The sequence below is a fragment of the Macaca fascicularis genome, chromosome 11, assembly GCF_037993035.2.
Source record: "Macaca fascicularis isolate 582-1 chromosome 11, T2T-MFA8v1.1".
In the NCBI taxonomy this organism is placed as follows: Eukaryota; Metazoa; Chordata; class Mammalia; order Primates; family Cercopithecidae; genus Macaca; species Macaca fascicularis.
The window spans coordinates 107079809-107095000 of NC_088385.1; the positions used below are offsets into that span (position 1 = coordinate 107079809).

Genomic DNA, 15192 nt, shown 5'->3' on the forward strand with positions numbered 1-15192 from the left:
AGTCCATCTCAAAAATAACAACAAAAACAACTATGTAACTTAGATGAAATAGACAAATTCTTAGAAAGACAGTAACTACCCAAATACTCAAGAAGACAATGTCAATAGACCTATAGCTGAGAGAGACAATCAGTAATCATAAAACTACCCAAAAAGAAAAGCCCAGGCCCAGGTGGCTTCACTGGAGAATTCTATCAAACATTTAAAGAATAATATCAAATCTTTAAAAACTCTTCCAAAAAACAGAAGGAGCATTCCCAAACTTTCTATGAAGGCAGTATTACCCTGATATCAAATCTAGACAAAAACAAATAAACAAACAAACAAAAAACACACAAGAACACTAAGACCAATATGCTGATGAATATGGACATAATCATCAACAAAATGTTAGTAAACTGAACCCAGCAACATACAAACATAACTATAAAGCATGGTCAACTGGGATTTATCCCAGGAATGCAAATATATCTATCATCCAAAAAGTAACTAATGTAATACATCAACAGAATAAAAGGCAAAAGCCACATGTTCATCTCAATAGATGCTGTAAAAGCATCTGACAAAATCCAATACCTTTTCATGATAAAAACACTCACCAAATTAGGAATAGAAGGGAACTTCCTCAATCTAATAAAAGGTCATCATGTATAAACATCCCACATCTAATATGATACTTAATGGTGAAAGACTAGACTCTTTTCCTGTTGGCCAAAATCAGAAACCAGACAAGGCTGTCTGCTATTGTTACTTTTTTTTTTTTTTTTTTGAGACGGAGTCTCGCTCTGTTGCCAGACTGGAGCGGTGGCACAATCTGGAGCGGTGACACAATTGCCAGTGGCACAATCTCGGCTCACTGCAACCTCCATCTCCCAGGTTCAAGTGATTCTCCTGCCTCAGCCTCCCAAGTAGCTGGTGTATCCAGCTAATTTTTGTATTTTCAGCAGAGATGGGGTTTCACCATGTTGGCCAGGATGGTCTCAATTTCTTGATCTGGTGATCTGCCAGCCTCGGCTTCCCAAAGTGCTGGGATTACAGGTGTGAGCCACCGTGCCCGGCCTGCTATTGTCACTTCTATTCAACATTGTCTTAGAGGTTCTAACCAGGGCAACTGGGCAAGAAAAACAATAGAAGACACTCAGATTGGAAAGGAAGAAGTAAAATTATCTCTATTAGATATGATCTTGGGTATAGAAAAAAACTAAGGAAACAACTAAAAAACTACTGGAACTAATCAAGTTCAGTGAGGTTGCAGGATACAAAATCAATACATAAAAATAAACTACATTTCTATAATGTGTAATAAAGAATCCACAGATGAAAGAAAACAATTCCATTTAAAATACTGTCAAAAAGAATACAAATAAACTTAACAAAAGAAGCAAAAAACTTACTATACTCTGAAAACTATAAAACATTGTTGAAAGAAATAAATAGATCTAAATAGATGGAAAAAATCCCCACTCTTCATGGATTGGAAGATTTAATGGAAATGCTCCCCAAATTTATCTACAGCTTTAACACAATCCCTATCAGAAGGTGAGCTGGCTTCTTTGTAGAAATTATCAAGCTGACTTTAAAATTCATATGGAATTGCAAGGGACCCAAAGAGTCAAAAAAAATCTTGAAAAGGTACAATAAAGTTGGACGACTCACATGTTCCAATTTTAAAACTTACTTTAAAGGAAGCTGGTAATCAAGACAGTGCAGTAGTCTCAAAGACAGACATACAGACAAGTGGAATAGAATTGAGAATCCAGAAACAAACCTATGTGTCTTTAATCCTTACCCATACTCAAATTGATACATTTGAGTTAAAGAGCTAAATTTAATGGATAATTCCATAAAATTCTTAGAAGAAAACATGAGAAAATCATAACGACCTCAGATTTGGCCATGGATTCTTATACAGGACATCCAAAGCACAGGCAAAAAAAGAAAACAGAACAATTGAACACTGTTGTCTTGAGAAATTGCCACAGCCACCCCAACCTTCAGCAACCATGGCTGTCATCAGTCAGCAGCCATCAACCTTGAGGCACGAGCAAAAAGATTATGACTCACTGAAGGTTTAGATGATCATTAGCATTTTTTAGCAATCAAGTTTGTTTGTTTGTTTATTGAGATGGATTCTTGCTCTGTTGTCCAGGCTGGAGTAGAGTGGCACGATCTTGGCTCACTGTAACCTCCTTCTCCTCCTGGCTTCAAGCGATTCTTCTGCCTCAGCCTCCTGAGTAGCTGGGACTACAGATGTGCGCCAACACACCCAGCTAATTTTTGTATTTTTAGCAGACAGGGGTTTCCCATGTTGGCCAGGCTGGTCTTGAACTCTTGACCTTAGGTGATCTATCTGCCTCAGCCTCCCAAAGGCTGAGATTACAGGCATGAGCCACCGTGCCCAGATAGAAATCAAGTATTTTTAAATTAAGCTATGTACATTTTTTAGACATAATAGTGTAAACATGACTTTCATATGCACTGGTAAACCGAAAAATTTGTATGACTTGCTTTATTGTGATACTCACTTTATTGTGGCGGTCTGGAACCCAATCTGCAATATATTTAAAGTATGCCTGTATAAGGAAGAAGTTCAGCTTCCTTCATGTGGCTATCTAGTCATTCCATCACCACTTGTGAAAAGGCTGTTCTTTCCCTCATTGAATTGTTTTGCCAGACTTGCCAAAGATCAATTAATGTAAGAGTTTATCTCTGGACTCTCAATTCAACTCATTCCAATTATCTTTCACCAAGCTCCTTTTCTACTCAATCAGCTAGAGAGCATTTCTAGTTTATACTTATAAAAGCTGATTCATACTGCTATTTTCAAATGTTTCAGAGATTACTGATTTCAAATGTTTCAGAATTGTTGAATATCTTGTATTTTCCTATTTTCTTGTTTATGTTTATCCCATTTTCTTGCCTATGAATGCTGTTTCTATTTACCATAGCCAACCTCTAGTGACTATGGGAAAGGAAAGGCTGCTCTACTGGGTGAGATACACCAAGTATGTTAACTGGATAGGGAATCATTCCCTTCCTGGGGGCTTAGCAACTGCATAATCTACCCTCAATATTTTAGTCTATATGCAAACCCTACTGCGGCCTACTACTGGGCACGGGCACAGCAGAGGATTCCAAAAAGGAATGCCCATATTATTCATGCTATTGCCTCAGGGGCTCATTCTAACCTCAGTATCTTGTTGGGGAGATTCCTCCTATTTTTGAGGAGGAACTTCAGTCGTGTAGTCCTCTTGGATTCTTTTGGTCCTGTTTCTCACTGCTTCCCAGGGAAGAAGGTATGATTTATCTGATTGATGGTTTTTTTTGTTTTTGTTTTTTTTTAAAAGAACTATATATATGTAGTTCAGTCTCTTGCTCTGGTATATGCTGTACCTCCTGCCAAGAGGGTGCAATCTTTTCTTTTCTTTTTTTCTTTCACAAGACAGACCTGAATTTTTGGGAGCTAAAAGATTTGGGAGAGAGTCAGGCAGAGTCTTCTCACAGACCTAAGCATAATAGAGCTACCATTTTGATCTTCGTTGGCCTTTCTCCTATGTCTGTCTCCACTTGTTCCCAAACTACAGAGGACAGGACTCTTTAAGAGTCTCCCACAAACTGTTCCTACATCTGCAACTGTTCTCTCCTTTCTTCTGTAGCATTGTTAATAACTTTATTCTTTAGTTGACATGTTTTCTGTCATTTCATGAGGTTTTTGATAGGAGATGAAACAGATGTACATGTCATTCTTTCAACTAGCTACTAAAATAGTGAAGCCCAGAACACATAGATCTACTGACTCATGCTCTTTCCACTACTCACTACCTTAAAAGACACAGACCTTACATTAGCGACCTTAAAAATTTTGTTAGAGTGGGGAAACTCACATTAAAGGTGAACTAAGTACATAGACAATATACCGCAAGTAACTAACGGTATAAAAAGTGCCAAAAGAAGTGGAAGAACTCACATCAGATTATAAAGAAAGTGTCACTATACAAGGATGCCCTCTCTCATCACTCCTATTCAACACAGTATTGGAAGCTCTGGCCAGGGCAATCAGGCAAGAGAAAGAAATAAAGGGTATTCAAGTAGGAAAAGAGGAAGTCAAATTGTCTCTGTTTGCAGATGACATGACTGTATATTTAGAAAACTGTATCGTCTCAAACCAAAATCTCCTTAAGCTGATAAACAACTTCAGCACAGCCTCAGGATACAAAATCAATGTGCAAAAATCACAAGCATTTCTATACACCATTAACAGAGAGCCAAATCATGAGTGAACTCCCACTCACAATTACTAAAAAGAGAATAAAATACCTAGAAATACAACTTAAAGGGATGTGAAGGACTTCTTCAAGGAGAACTAAAAACCACTGCTTAATGAAATAAAAGAGGACACATTCGGAGGCCGAGGAGGGCGGATCACGAGGTCGGGAGATCAAGACCTGGCTAACACGGTAAAACCCCATCTCTACTAAATATACAAAAAATTAGCCGGGTGAGGTGGGGGCACCTGTAGTCCCAGCTAGAGTGAGACTCTGTCTCAAAAAAAAAAAAGAGGACATAAACAAATGGAAGAATATTTCATGCTCATGGATAGTAAGAATCAATATCATAAAAATGGCGATACTGCCCAAGTTAATTTATAGATTCAATGCTATCCCCATCAAGCTACCACTGACTTTCTTCACAGAATTGGAAAAAACTACTTTAAATTTCATATGGAACCAAAAAAGAACCCACAGAGCCAAGACAATCCTAAGCCAAAAGAACAAAGCTGGAGGCATCATGCTACCTGACTTCAAACTATACTACAAGGCTACAGTAACCAAAACAGCATGCTACTGGTACCAAAACAGATACACAGATCAGTGGAACAGAACAGAGGCCTGAGAAATACCACCACACATCCACAACCATCTGATCTTTGACAAACCTGACAAAAACAAGAAATGGGGAAAGGATTCCCTATTTAATAAATGGTGCTGGGAAAACTGGCTAGCCATATGTAGAGAGCTGAAACTGGATACCCCTTACACAAAAATTAACTGAAGATGGATTAAAGACTTAAATGTAAGACCTAAAATCATAAAAACCCAATTAGAAAACCTAGGCAATAACATTCAGGACATAGGCATGGGCAAAGACTTCATGACTAAAACACCAAAAGCAATGGCAACAAAAGCCAAAATTGACAAATGGGATCTAATTAAACTGAAGAGCTTCTGCACAGCAAAAGAAACTACCATCAGAGTGAACAGGCAACCTACAGAATGGGAGATAATTTTTGCAATGTATCCATCTGACAAAGGGCTAATATTCAGAAACTACAAAGAACTTAAACAAATTTACAAGAAAAAAACAAACACCACCATCAAAAAGTGGGCAAAGGATAGGAACAGACACTTCTCAAAAGAAGATGTTTATGCAGCCAACAGACATATGAAAAACTGTTCATCATCACTGGTCATCAGAGAAATGCAAATCAAAACCACAATGAGATACCATTTCATGCCAGTTAGAATGGCTATCACTAAAAAGTCAGGAAACAATATGCTGGAGAGGATGTGGAGAAATAGGAACGCTTTTACACTGTTTGTGGGAGTGTAAATTAGTTCAACCGTTGTGGAAGACAGTGTGGTGATTCCTCAAGGATCTAGAACTAGAATTACCATTTGACCCAGTGATCCCATTACTGGGTATATACCCAAAGGATTATAAATCATGCTACTATAAAGACACATGCACATGTATGCTTATTGCAGCACTATTCACAATAGCAAAGACTTGGAACCAACCCAAATGTCCATCAATGATAGACTGGATTAAGAAAATGTGGCACATATACACCACAGAATACTATGCAGCCGTAAAAAAGGATGAGTTCATGTCCTTTGCAGGGACATGGATGATGCTAGAAACCATCATTCTAAGCCAACTATCACAAGGACAGAAAACCAAACACTGCATGTTCTCACTTATAGGTGGGAACTGAACAATGAGATCACTTGGACATGAGGCGGGGAACATCACACACTGGGGCCTGTTGGGGGGTGTGGGGTGGGGGCTGGGGAAGGGATAGAGTTAGGAGAAATACCTAATGTAAATGACGAGTTGATGGGTGCAGCAAACCAACATGGCACATTATACCTATGTAACAAACCTGCATGCTGGGTACATGTACCCTAGAACTTAAAGTATAATAATATTAATAAAAAGAAAGTATCAGTATAAAGAAGAAAGTTGAGAGAACAATGGAAGGATGAATGAAATCCACGTAGTGATGAGCAATTCCAATGAGAAATAACAAGGCAAGTAAGAACGCAGAGATGTGCAAAGTGCAGAGAAGTGCAAGGTAAGTTCCATTATAAGAAGTATAAGTAGGAAATAAAGCTAAGAAAGAGATCAACTGAAAGACACGAGTAAGATCAAGAGATATGTAAGACCCTGAAGGCCTCTCTCACTTTCAACAATATTCAAAACACATTTGTACAACAGGTACTAAACCAACTATATATGAAGTTTTTTCCAGGGTAGAGGCTGGTACATGTATAGATGATACTTTATTACGATGTACTGAAGGTGTCTGTCAATCTTCCACTACTATGTATGTATATATATAAAAGAAATGTAAGTGAAAAGAAACAATCAGTATGTAAATAATTTAACTTCGAAATTTGAGTATTTATTTAAATGGGTTTTCATCGGCTGGGCGCAGGGGCTGGCCTGTCATCCCAGAACTTTGGGAGGCTGAGGCAGGTGGATCACTTGAGGTCAGGAGTTTGAGACCAGCCTGGCCAACATGCAAAACTCCATCTCTACTAAAATTTTTTCTTATACTAAAAATATAAAAATTAGCTGGGCATGGTGACAGGCACCTGTAATCCCAGCTACTTGGGAGGCTTAGGCAGGAGAATCACTTGAACCAGGGAGGCAGAGGTTGCAGTAGGCCAAGATCCCGCCATTGCACTTCAGCCTGGGCGACAAGAGCGAAACTCCGTATCACAAATAAATAAACAGTTTTTCATATATACCTCTGATATGAAAAGAGCCATCGTCACTTCTCTCTACCACAAGATGATCAATATGTACAGTTACAGGAGCTGGTTCAAGGGATATTGTACTACTCCGGGGACTATCATCCTACAGGAAAGAAAAATAACATTGCCATGTTACTTCAGTCGGTCATATTTTTAATGAGTTAAAGATAACACATGTATCTTTATATGTTTCAGCTGATACAGTGAGAAAACTACCTGTTACATTTTGACATTTCCTAATTTCCAAAACAGATCTCTACATCATTTACCAAAAAAGACAAAATCATTTTAATAAATGCTGATAGAACTTATATTATAGAAAAGGCACATTCTTAGACATGAATGAAAGTTCAGATAGGCAAAAGGAACATGAAAATATAAAATTATTTATTAACATACTTTTAAATTTATTTTTGTGTTAGAAACTTGTATCTTCATTGGCATTACTGTTGCAACAGTTTCATCTTCCAAAAAATGTTGAATATTCATAAGAGAAGATGTAAGAAACTCAGTGCTGAAGTTTTCTATGTGGCACTGCAGAAATCCATTTTTTTCTGCAAGTAAAGAGTGTATTACAGCACCAGGACCACTTTCAAACCTCAGAGAAATCTCAGGAGAGGATTTGGAATGAATTACAGCTTTCTGATCGGAACCTAAGGAAAATGAACATACAAAAATGTTTGTAGCATTATTCAATAATATTACAATTATGTGCCATGTGGTACATTAAAATAATACTAGTTTTACTATTCACCCCTAGTTTAAGTGATATTCTGTAGTACATATACAATATACGTACACACACTAATTTCAATATTTTAAGGCAACTTTCTACTACAATAATGTTGATTTTTCTATATTTTCTGTTTTTTTGATAACAAGAAAAATATGTATGATAGAACTCAGGTGTGATACATGCCTCAGATACTTAGTGTGTGTTTGACTGTATACCTAAGTATACATTCAAATGTTGGCTGTGAACCAGAAATAAGTCAGACATTTAAAGTGACTCTTAAGCCATTTCTTAAGAAGTAACAAAGCCTGAGGTTTTGCACCTTCCTCATTAAACTGGGTCTTTAAATAACAGAAAAGTAAACAGAGAAGACCTCATTAAACTGTTTCTATTAGAAGGCAAACCAAAAACTGAAATTAAGGGAAGAGAGAGAGACAGTGTGTGTATGTGTGAGTGTGTGTGTGTAAAATTACATTTACTTATGCCTGGACCCTATCCCCCCCAAAAATTTATAGATTGCATAGACAGGTATAAACACATAGTTTAAAAACAAAGTTTAAAATTCCAATAATAAAATACCTAACTTAAAAAACGTAAGTTCCTAGTGAAACCACTGAAGTAAATTACTTGTAAACTCACACTCAGGGTAACTATTTTGCTTATTTATTTTATGTTACTTGGTTCCAAAATGAGTAAGAGGCAATATGCACATGGTATAATCTGATAAAAAATGAGGAGACAAGGAAAAAAGGAAGGATGGAAGGGAAAAGGGAAAGGTAGTTGTTAAGATTAATAACCCAAAATGCATTATTTAAATTCCTACACCAAAAGGTGGACCAAAAATGAGCTCCCTAGCAAAAAAGATAAAAATATGATAGTTTCACAACTCATATAACCTTTAAGATAAAAACAAACTCATTCTGGAAAGGCAAAGCTGTTTCAGTTTCTGAGGTATGAAAGTTATTTATCCCATGGGTCCTCATAAGAAGACTGCTATATCAATTCATGATGGATTTTCAAAAATTCATAATGAGAAGGTATTTTATTTTTCTTCAGCATGAGTGTGACTAGTCTTAAACAGGTCAAATGTATGCATATTTGTGAAAGGGGGAGATTTGCAAGAAATTAAAGATGTGTGTATTTATTTACACCAAGGATAGGTCTCCATTCACAATTCCAGGTAGAGAGTTGCTCTTGAAGCTTGTATTCCAGGTACAGAATTATACTTAATTAGTGTTATTACTACTTATTAACACTCCAGAAAATAATGCAAGAGTTCAAATGTAACTCCAAAGATTAAAATATTTCAAAATTCAAATATTTTTATTTTTTAAAATAGAAGGTAAAAGAAACAGCCATAAATTGGTAATGGTTAGTGTTCTTTCCCATAGCAAGAAAAACAAGAGTGAGCTTGCTGAACAAGAGAACTTGCCAACAAACAACTTGATTAATGTGATTTTATTTTGCCTTTTTATCTGTCTAGATCTACACACATACACATTCTCATTCCATGGAGTAAAGCCAGGAATAATTTCAAACAAAATGAGTTTTTTGGAGATGAAATAAAACAAAACAAAAATTTTCTTTGTCAAAGTCACTCCTCCCTGCTACCTTTTATGCCATGGAACTATTACACTATGTCTTCCTATTGAAGCTCCACACACTGTAGAAAAAACCACAAACTATAAATAATAATTATTATAATAAGTAAATGCAATTTTCCTTGAATTCAATTATAGCCAAGATAGGATTGCTGGTGAGACATATATAAAAGTTAAAACATATTAAACCATTGTATATGAAAAGTAATTAATAAAAAAAAAAAAACCCTTACCAACTGGACGATTACAAAGGTAATGCCGAAGGCTGATATTGCCTAACTGGTCTGGTGTCACCTGGTTCACTTGAAGACAGATTTCTGTATCTTCCCCTCGGATGTCAATTTCCCCATTAACACCAGTAATTTTAAATACCACAACGGACATCTATTAATGATTGCATAAATAATATTAGTATGCCAAGCAGTTCAAAACAAAATTTAAGAAATAATATAGGAAACTACTGTTACCCTCTAAAAATACAATATGACCTACCAGACCAAAAATATACTTGTGATCTACAGAAAACGGTTGTTACATTATAGTGAAAACCTTTCATTTATTATTAAATTAGGTCACAAGGATTATAAAATGATTTTCATTAAAAGCTAGACAAAATATATTTTTCAAGTCTTTCACTACATCAGGAGGGCTTAAAAGAAACCATTAGCTGGGGCAACACAGTGAGACCCCATATCTACAAAAAAATTTAAAACAGCCAGGTGTGATGGTGTGTACCTGGTCCCAGCTACTAGGGAGGCTGGGGCAGGAAGATCACTTAAGCCCAGGAATTCAAGGCTGCAGTGGGCTATGGACACATCTCTGTACTCCAGCCTGGGCAACAGAGTGAGATCCTGTCTTTAAAAAAATTAAAATAAAAAACATAAAAGGCAAGACAGAAAAAAGAAAGAGCCTTCACTCCTCAATATGATAAAACAAATTTAGAAAAGTAAAATCAAAGGAAAAACAATTGATTGGGGGGAAGCATTTTCAAGAACAAAAGCTGCAAAATGAATTGCCCACCATCTAAGAATTCATGTTATATATGAGTGTCTCAAAATATATACATGTCAAATATGAAATAAAACTGGTGGCATTTATCTTCATAGAATCTCTCTGAAATTATCTGAAATATTTATTACCAGGTCATCATGATTTTCCTGAACACCCTCTGAATTTGTACTGATGGCATCTGGAGAAGTTTCACCATAATTTTGTAGGTTTGCACCAGTATTCACACTTTCTGCTGTGCCCCTGTAATTTGTAGTTGAGTTCTTTTTATTTCCTGAAATAATACAAAAGTAAATTAATAAATTAAAATCAGTTTTACACATCCTCTAACACTGTATGTTTATTTAACAAAAAAGAACTATCCCTTCAACTGTTTCCTTTTTTTTTTTTTGAGACGTAGTCTGTCGCCCAGGCTAGAGTGCAGTGGCACCATCTCGGCTCACTGCAAGCTCCGCCTCCCGCGTTCACGCCATTCTCCTGCCTCAGCCTCCCGAGTAGCTGGGACTACAGGCGCCCGCCACCACCCCCGGCTAATTTTTTGTATTTTTAATAGAGATGGGGTTTCACCGTGTTTGCCAGGATGGTCTCAATCTCCTGACCTCGGGATCCACCCACCTTGGCCTCCCAAAGTGCTGGGATTACAGGTGTGAGCCACCACGCCCGGCCCCTTCAACTCTTTCTCAAGCATTGACTCCTTTAAAAAATGGACCAAGAAAAATTAGATTGTAATTAGTTATCAAACAATGAATGTGCTATAATTCAATATTTCTCCAACTATCTGTGGTAAAAGACAATTTAAAAAAAAATTCAGTAGCCATTACAGATCAATACTTTTAAAAAATACCATAAAAATGAATAAAAAAATTAGGTAAGAAAACCTAAAGACATACAAAACATAAGTCTCAATTTATTATTATATTTACTACTCTGTAATCAGCTTCTAACGTAGTGCTTGGCAATGTGGTAGGTGCTCAACAAATTATTAAATAAATGGCCCAGGGAAGATACCTGTGAATACTGTTGTGGTATGAGGGGCTAATAAAGGCATTTCATAAGGGGTTCCTAACATCATCAGGGGTTAAGAGAACATCTGTGATAAAATAGTATTTCTGCTACAGTGAACGAGCCTGGGTGCAGTGGCTCATGCCTGTAATCCCAGCACTTTGGTGAGACGATCACTTGAGCCCAGGAGTTCAAGACCAGCCTGGGCAACACAGCAAAACCCCATCTCTACCAAAAATACAAAAAATTAGCCAGACGTAGCGGCACTTGCCTGTGGTCCCAGCTACTCAGGAGGCTAAGGCAGAGGACCACGTGAGCCCGGGAGGTAGAGATTGAGGTGAGCCAAGATCATACCACTGCACTGAACTCTAGCCTGGATGACAGAGTGAGACCCCATCTCAAAAAAAAAAAAAAAAAAAAAAAAGATTCCCTTAAATTTTTTTTTTTTTGAGACAGTGTCTCAGTCTGTTGGCCAGACTGGAGTGTAGTGGCATGATCTCAGCTCACTGCAACCTCCACCTGCCTCAGCCTCCCAAGTATCTGGGATTACAGGAACGCGCCACCATGCCTGGCTAATTTTTGTATTTTTAGTAAAGATGGGGCTTCACTATGTTAGCCAGGGTGGTCTTGAACTCCTGACCTCAAGTGATCTGCCTGCCTTGGCCTCCCACAGTGCTGGGATTACAGGCGTGTGCCACTGCCTGGCCCCCTTTAAAAAAAATTTTTTTTTAATTTACATGGAAAAGAATAATTGCAAGGAGAGCAAAAAGACACTCCGAAAAACACTGAGTGGATAAAATAATGAGTGGGAAAAATAAAGCCAAGAGTTATCCTTAACAACTCTAATTAAAAGTAAAAATAATAAAATAAACAGAATGAAAAAGAGCATTCCAGAAACAGCTACAACAGACTAAGATGGAAAAGTTTATCACAGTAAGGAAAGTGAGAGAAAGACTGAAATAAACTATGATCCATCTGAAGTATAATGAGCACATGGGAAAACATCAGAAAAGGTAAGCTGGGGCCACATCACACAGAGGATTGTCAGTCATGTTAAGGATTTTAACTTAATAGCCTTAAAGCAATTACAAGTTATCAGCAGTACAGTGGAAAATGACATGATCAAATCTGTGGGGTTTTTTTTCCCTCCTTTTTTTTTTTTTTTTTTTTAAAGGCAGAGTCTTGCTCTGTCACCTAGGCTGGAGTTCAGTGGTGCGATCTCAGCTCACTGCAGCCTCTGCCTCCAGGGTTCAAGCGATTCTCCTGCCTCAGCCTCCTAAGTAGCTGGGACTACAGGTATGTGCCACTTTGTCTGGCTAATTTTTTGTAGTTTTAGTAGACACCGGTTCTCACCATGTTAGCCAGGATGGTCTCCATCTCCTGACTTTGTGATCCGCCCACCTCGGCCTCCCAAAATGCTGGGATTATAGGTGTGAACCACCATGCTCGGCCAAATTTGTGTTTTTTAAAAGAGTATTTTGCCTGGCCAGGAACAGTGGCTCACGCCTGAAATCCCAGCACTTTGGGAGGCCGCAGGGGGTGGATCACCTGAAGTCAGGAGTTCGAGACCAGCCTGGCCAACATGGTAAAACCCAGTCTTGACTAAAAATACAAAAATTAGCTGGGTGTGGTCGCACACACCTGTAATCCCAGCTATTCGGGAGGCTGAGGAGGCAGAAGAATCACTTGAACCCACGAGGCAGAGGTTGCAGTGAGCCGAAATCACACCACCACACTCCAACCTGGGCGATAGAGACTTGGTATAAAAAAATACATATATATTTTGGCTATAGAATAACGTATGAACTGCAAATGGATAAGAAGAGATGTGGAAAGACTAGTTAGGGACCAGAGGTAGCTATGTTGTTTATGTGTTCATAAATATGTACATACATTCACAAATATGTATACATGCACGCATACACATACATATCTTTTTGTATACACATACCTTTGTATGTATCTGACACACCCACACACATATAAAAAAATACATAGATAAAGGCCTGGAAGCATATATACCAAAGGTTGATGGTAGTTACTTCTGCAATGGGGAATGATATCAAGGAGACCATATTATCTGGTTTAAGGAAATGCCTAGAGTAAAAATTGAAGTTATCACCTTAGTATCACCCTTATTCTCCTTTTAAAATGAGAAAATATTCATATATTTCTTGTAAAATTAAAACAAAATACCAAGAGTCTCCTTCCAATAAAAATTAATGACCCTGACATAAAAATAAGTCACTGTTCAAAAGAACCAGGAATGTATATCATTAAAATGTTCTACACAAAGTCCACACTTTTTAAGATCCTAGTCTACTGTTGGAATCTATTCTAAGATAGTCATCAAAAATGCAGACAAAAATTTGTGAACAACAATATAATTATAGCACTTTTATAACTGATAAATTATAAACAATCTAAACATCCAACATCAGGGAAATCTTTAAAAGGCTATGGTACATTCTTATGATAATTTTATACAGGCTTAAAAATATTTTCAAAGGAGTTTACATATACAAATTCATAAAATAAATAACAGTTGATATATTGTGAATGTGAGAGAGACTTTTTGGTGATTTTACTCTCCAAATTACGGTTGTTATTTTCCAAGTTTTCCACATTGAGTGGTAGTCACTTTTCCTTACTATTATTTATTAGAAATAATAAAACCACTGATGCTTTCAGATTAAGTAGGGTGATCTGCCACAAGAACATTGTTTTTGAAGTATATTTTGATCAAAGGACAAAAAAATCCTCTGATAAGGTAGGATTTTAAACAATAAAGGGGGCACAGGGGAACTACAGCTATCTGTGAATCTTGAATAGATTTTCATGACACATATCAGTACCTCTTCTACATTTAAGTGATATGCTGGAAAGAAGATTGCTATGAATTATCAGACTTAGACTGAGAATTTTTGTTTATGTATGGTACACATTCCCCAAGTCTGGGGAGCTAGAATAGCTTAATGATTGGTTAAAAACTTGGGCTCATCAGTCAGAATAGCTGACAAATCTGCCTCTTACTACTTGCTGGCTACAACTTTTGAACAAGATATCTTATTTCTTTAAGCTTTAGTTTCTAAATCTATAGAAAAGTGATCAATAATAATAACCACCTCATATGATGGTCTTAAGGATTAAATAATGTGTTTTACAGCACTTGGCGGTATGACTAGGGGTGGTTCAATAAATGTTTGCTATTGTTGTTATTAAATATCATCTATCATGTAAGGTAAACTGACTAGTGTCTCCCACCAAGATAAAGTAAACTGGAATCTAGTAGAGAGATTTTTCTCTGACTTGTGTAAAGGGTAAAATTTTTTAAGAAGACATGTTTGCGTCAGATAGAAGAGTTCAGACTTTGAAGTCTGACTAACTGGGTTCAAATGCTAAACTCTACCACTTACTAGTTGCATAACCTTGGGCAAGCTGCTTACCTCCCTAGGCTTTGTTTGCTTCACCTTTAAAATGAAGATAACAGTTCCTACCTCAATTTATTTGAAGATTAAATACATGTAAGATGCTTACGATAGTAACTGGTATAGTAAGTCCCTAGTAAATATTAGCTTAGAATAACAAACAAGAGGCTGGGGATGGTAGCTCACACCTATAAACTCAGTACTTTGGGAGGCTGAGATGGCTGAGGCCAGGAATTCGAGACCTGCCTGGCCAGCATGGTGAAACCCTGTCTCCACTAAATCACAAAAGTTAGCTAGGCGTGGTGGTGGATGCCTGTAGTCCCAGCTACTTGAGAGGCTGAGGCAGGAGAATCACTTGAACCCAGGAGGCAGAGGTTGCA

At 37.2% G+C, this 15192-nt stretch overlaps 1 protein-coding gene across 3 annotated transcripts in view; it reads right to left on the reverse strand.

The window, feature by feature from the left end:
* Positions 1–15192, reverse strand: part of BLTP3B (bridge-like lipid transfer protein family member 3B) — a 112818-nt gene that overhangs the window by 4067 nt on the left and 93559 nt on the right. For all 3 annotated transcript variants that reach the window (XM_005571975.5, XM_005571976.5, XM_074007582.1), the window contains 4 exons: positions 10514–10656; positions 9608–9758; positions 7440–7693; positions 7035–7143 (listed from right to left, as the gene is read on the reverse strand). In XM_005571975.5, the coding sequence (XP_005572032.3) occupies positions 7035–7143; positions 7440–7693; positions 9608–9758; positions 10514–10656 (657 nt within the window). The remainder of the gene's footprint in view (positions 1–7034; positions 7144–7439; positions 7694–9607; positions 9759–10513; positions 10657–15192) is intronic.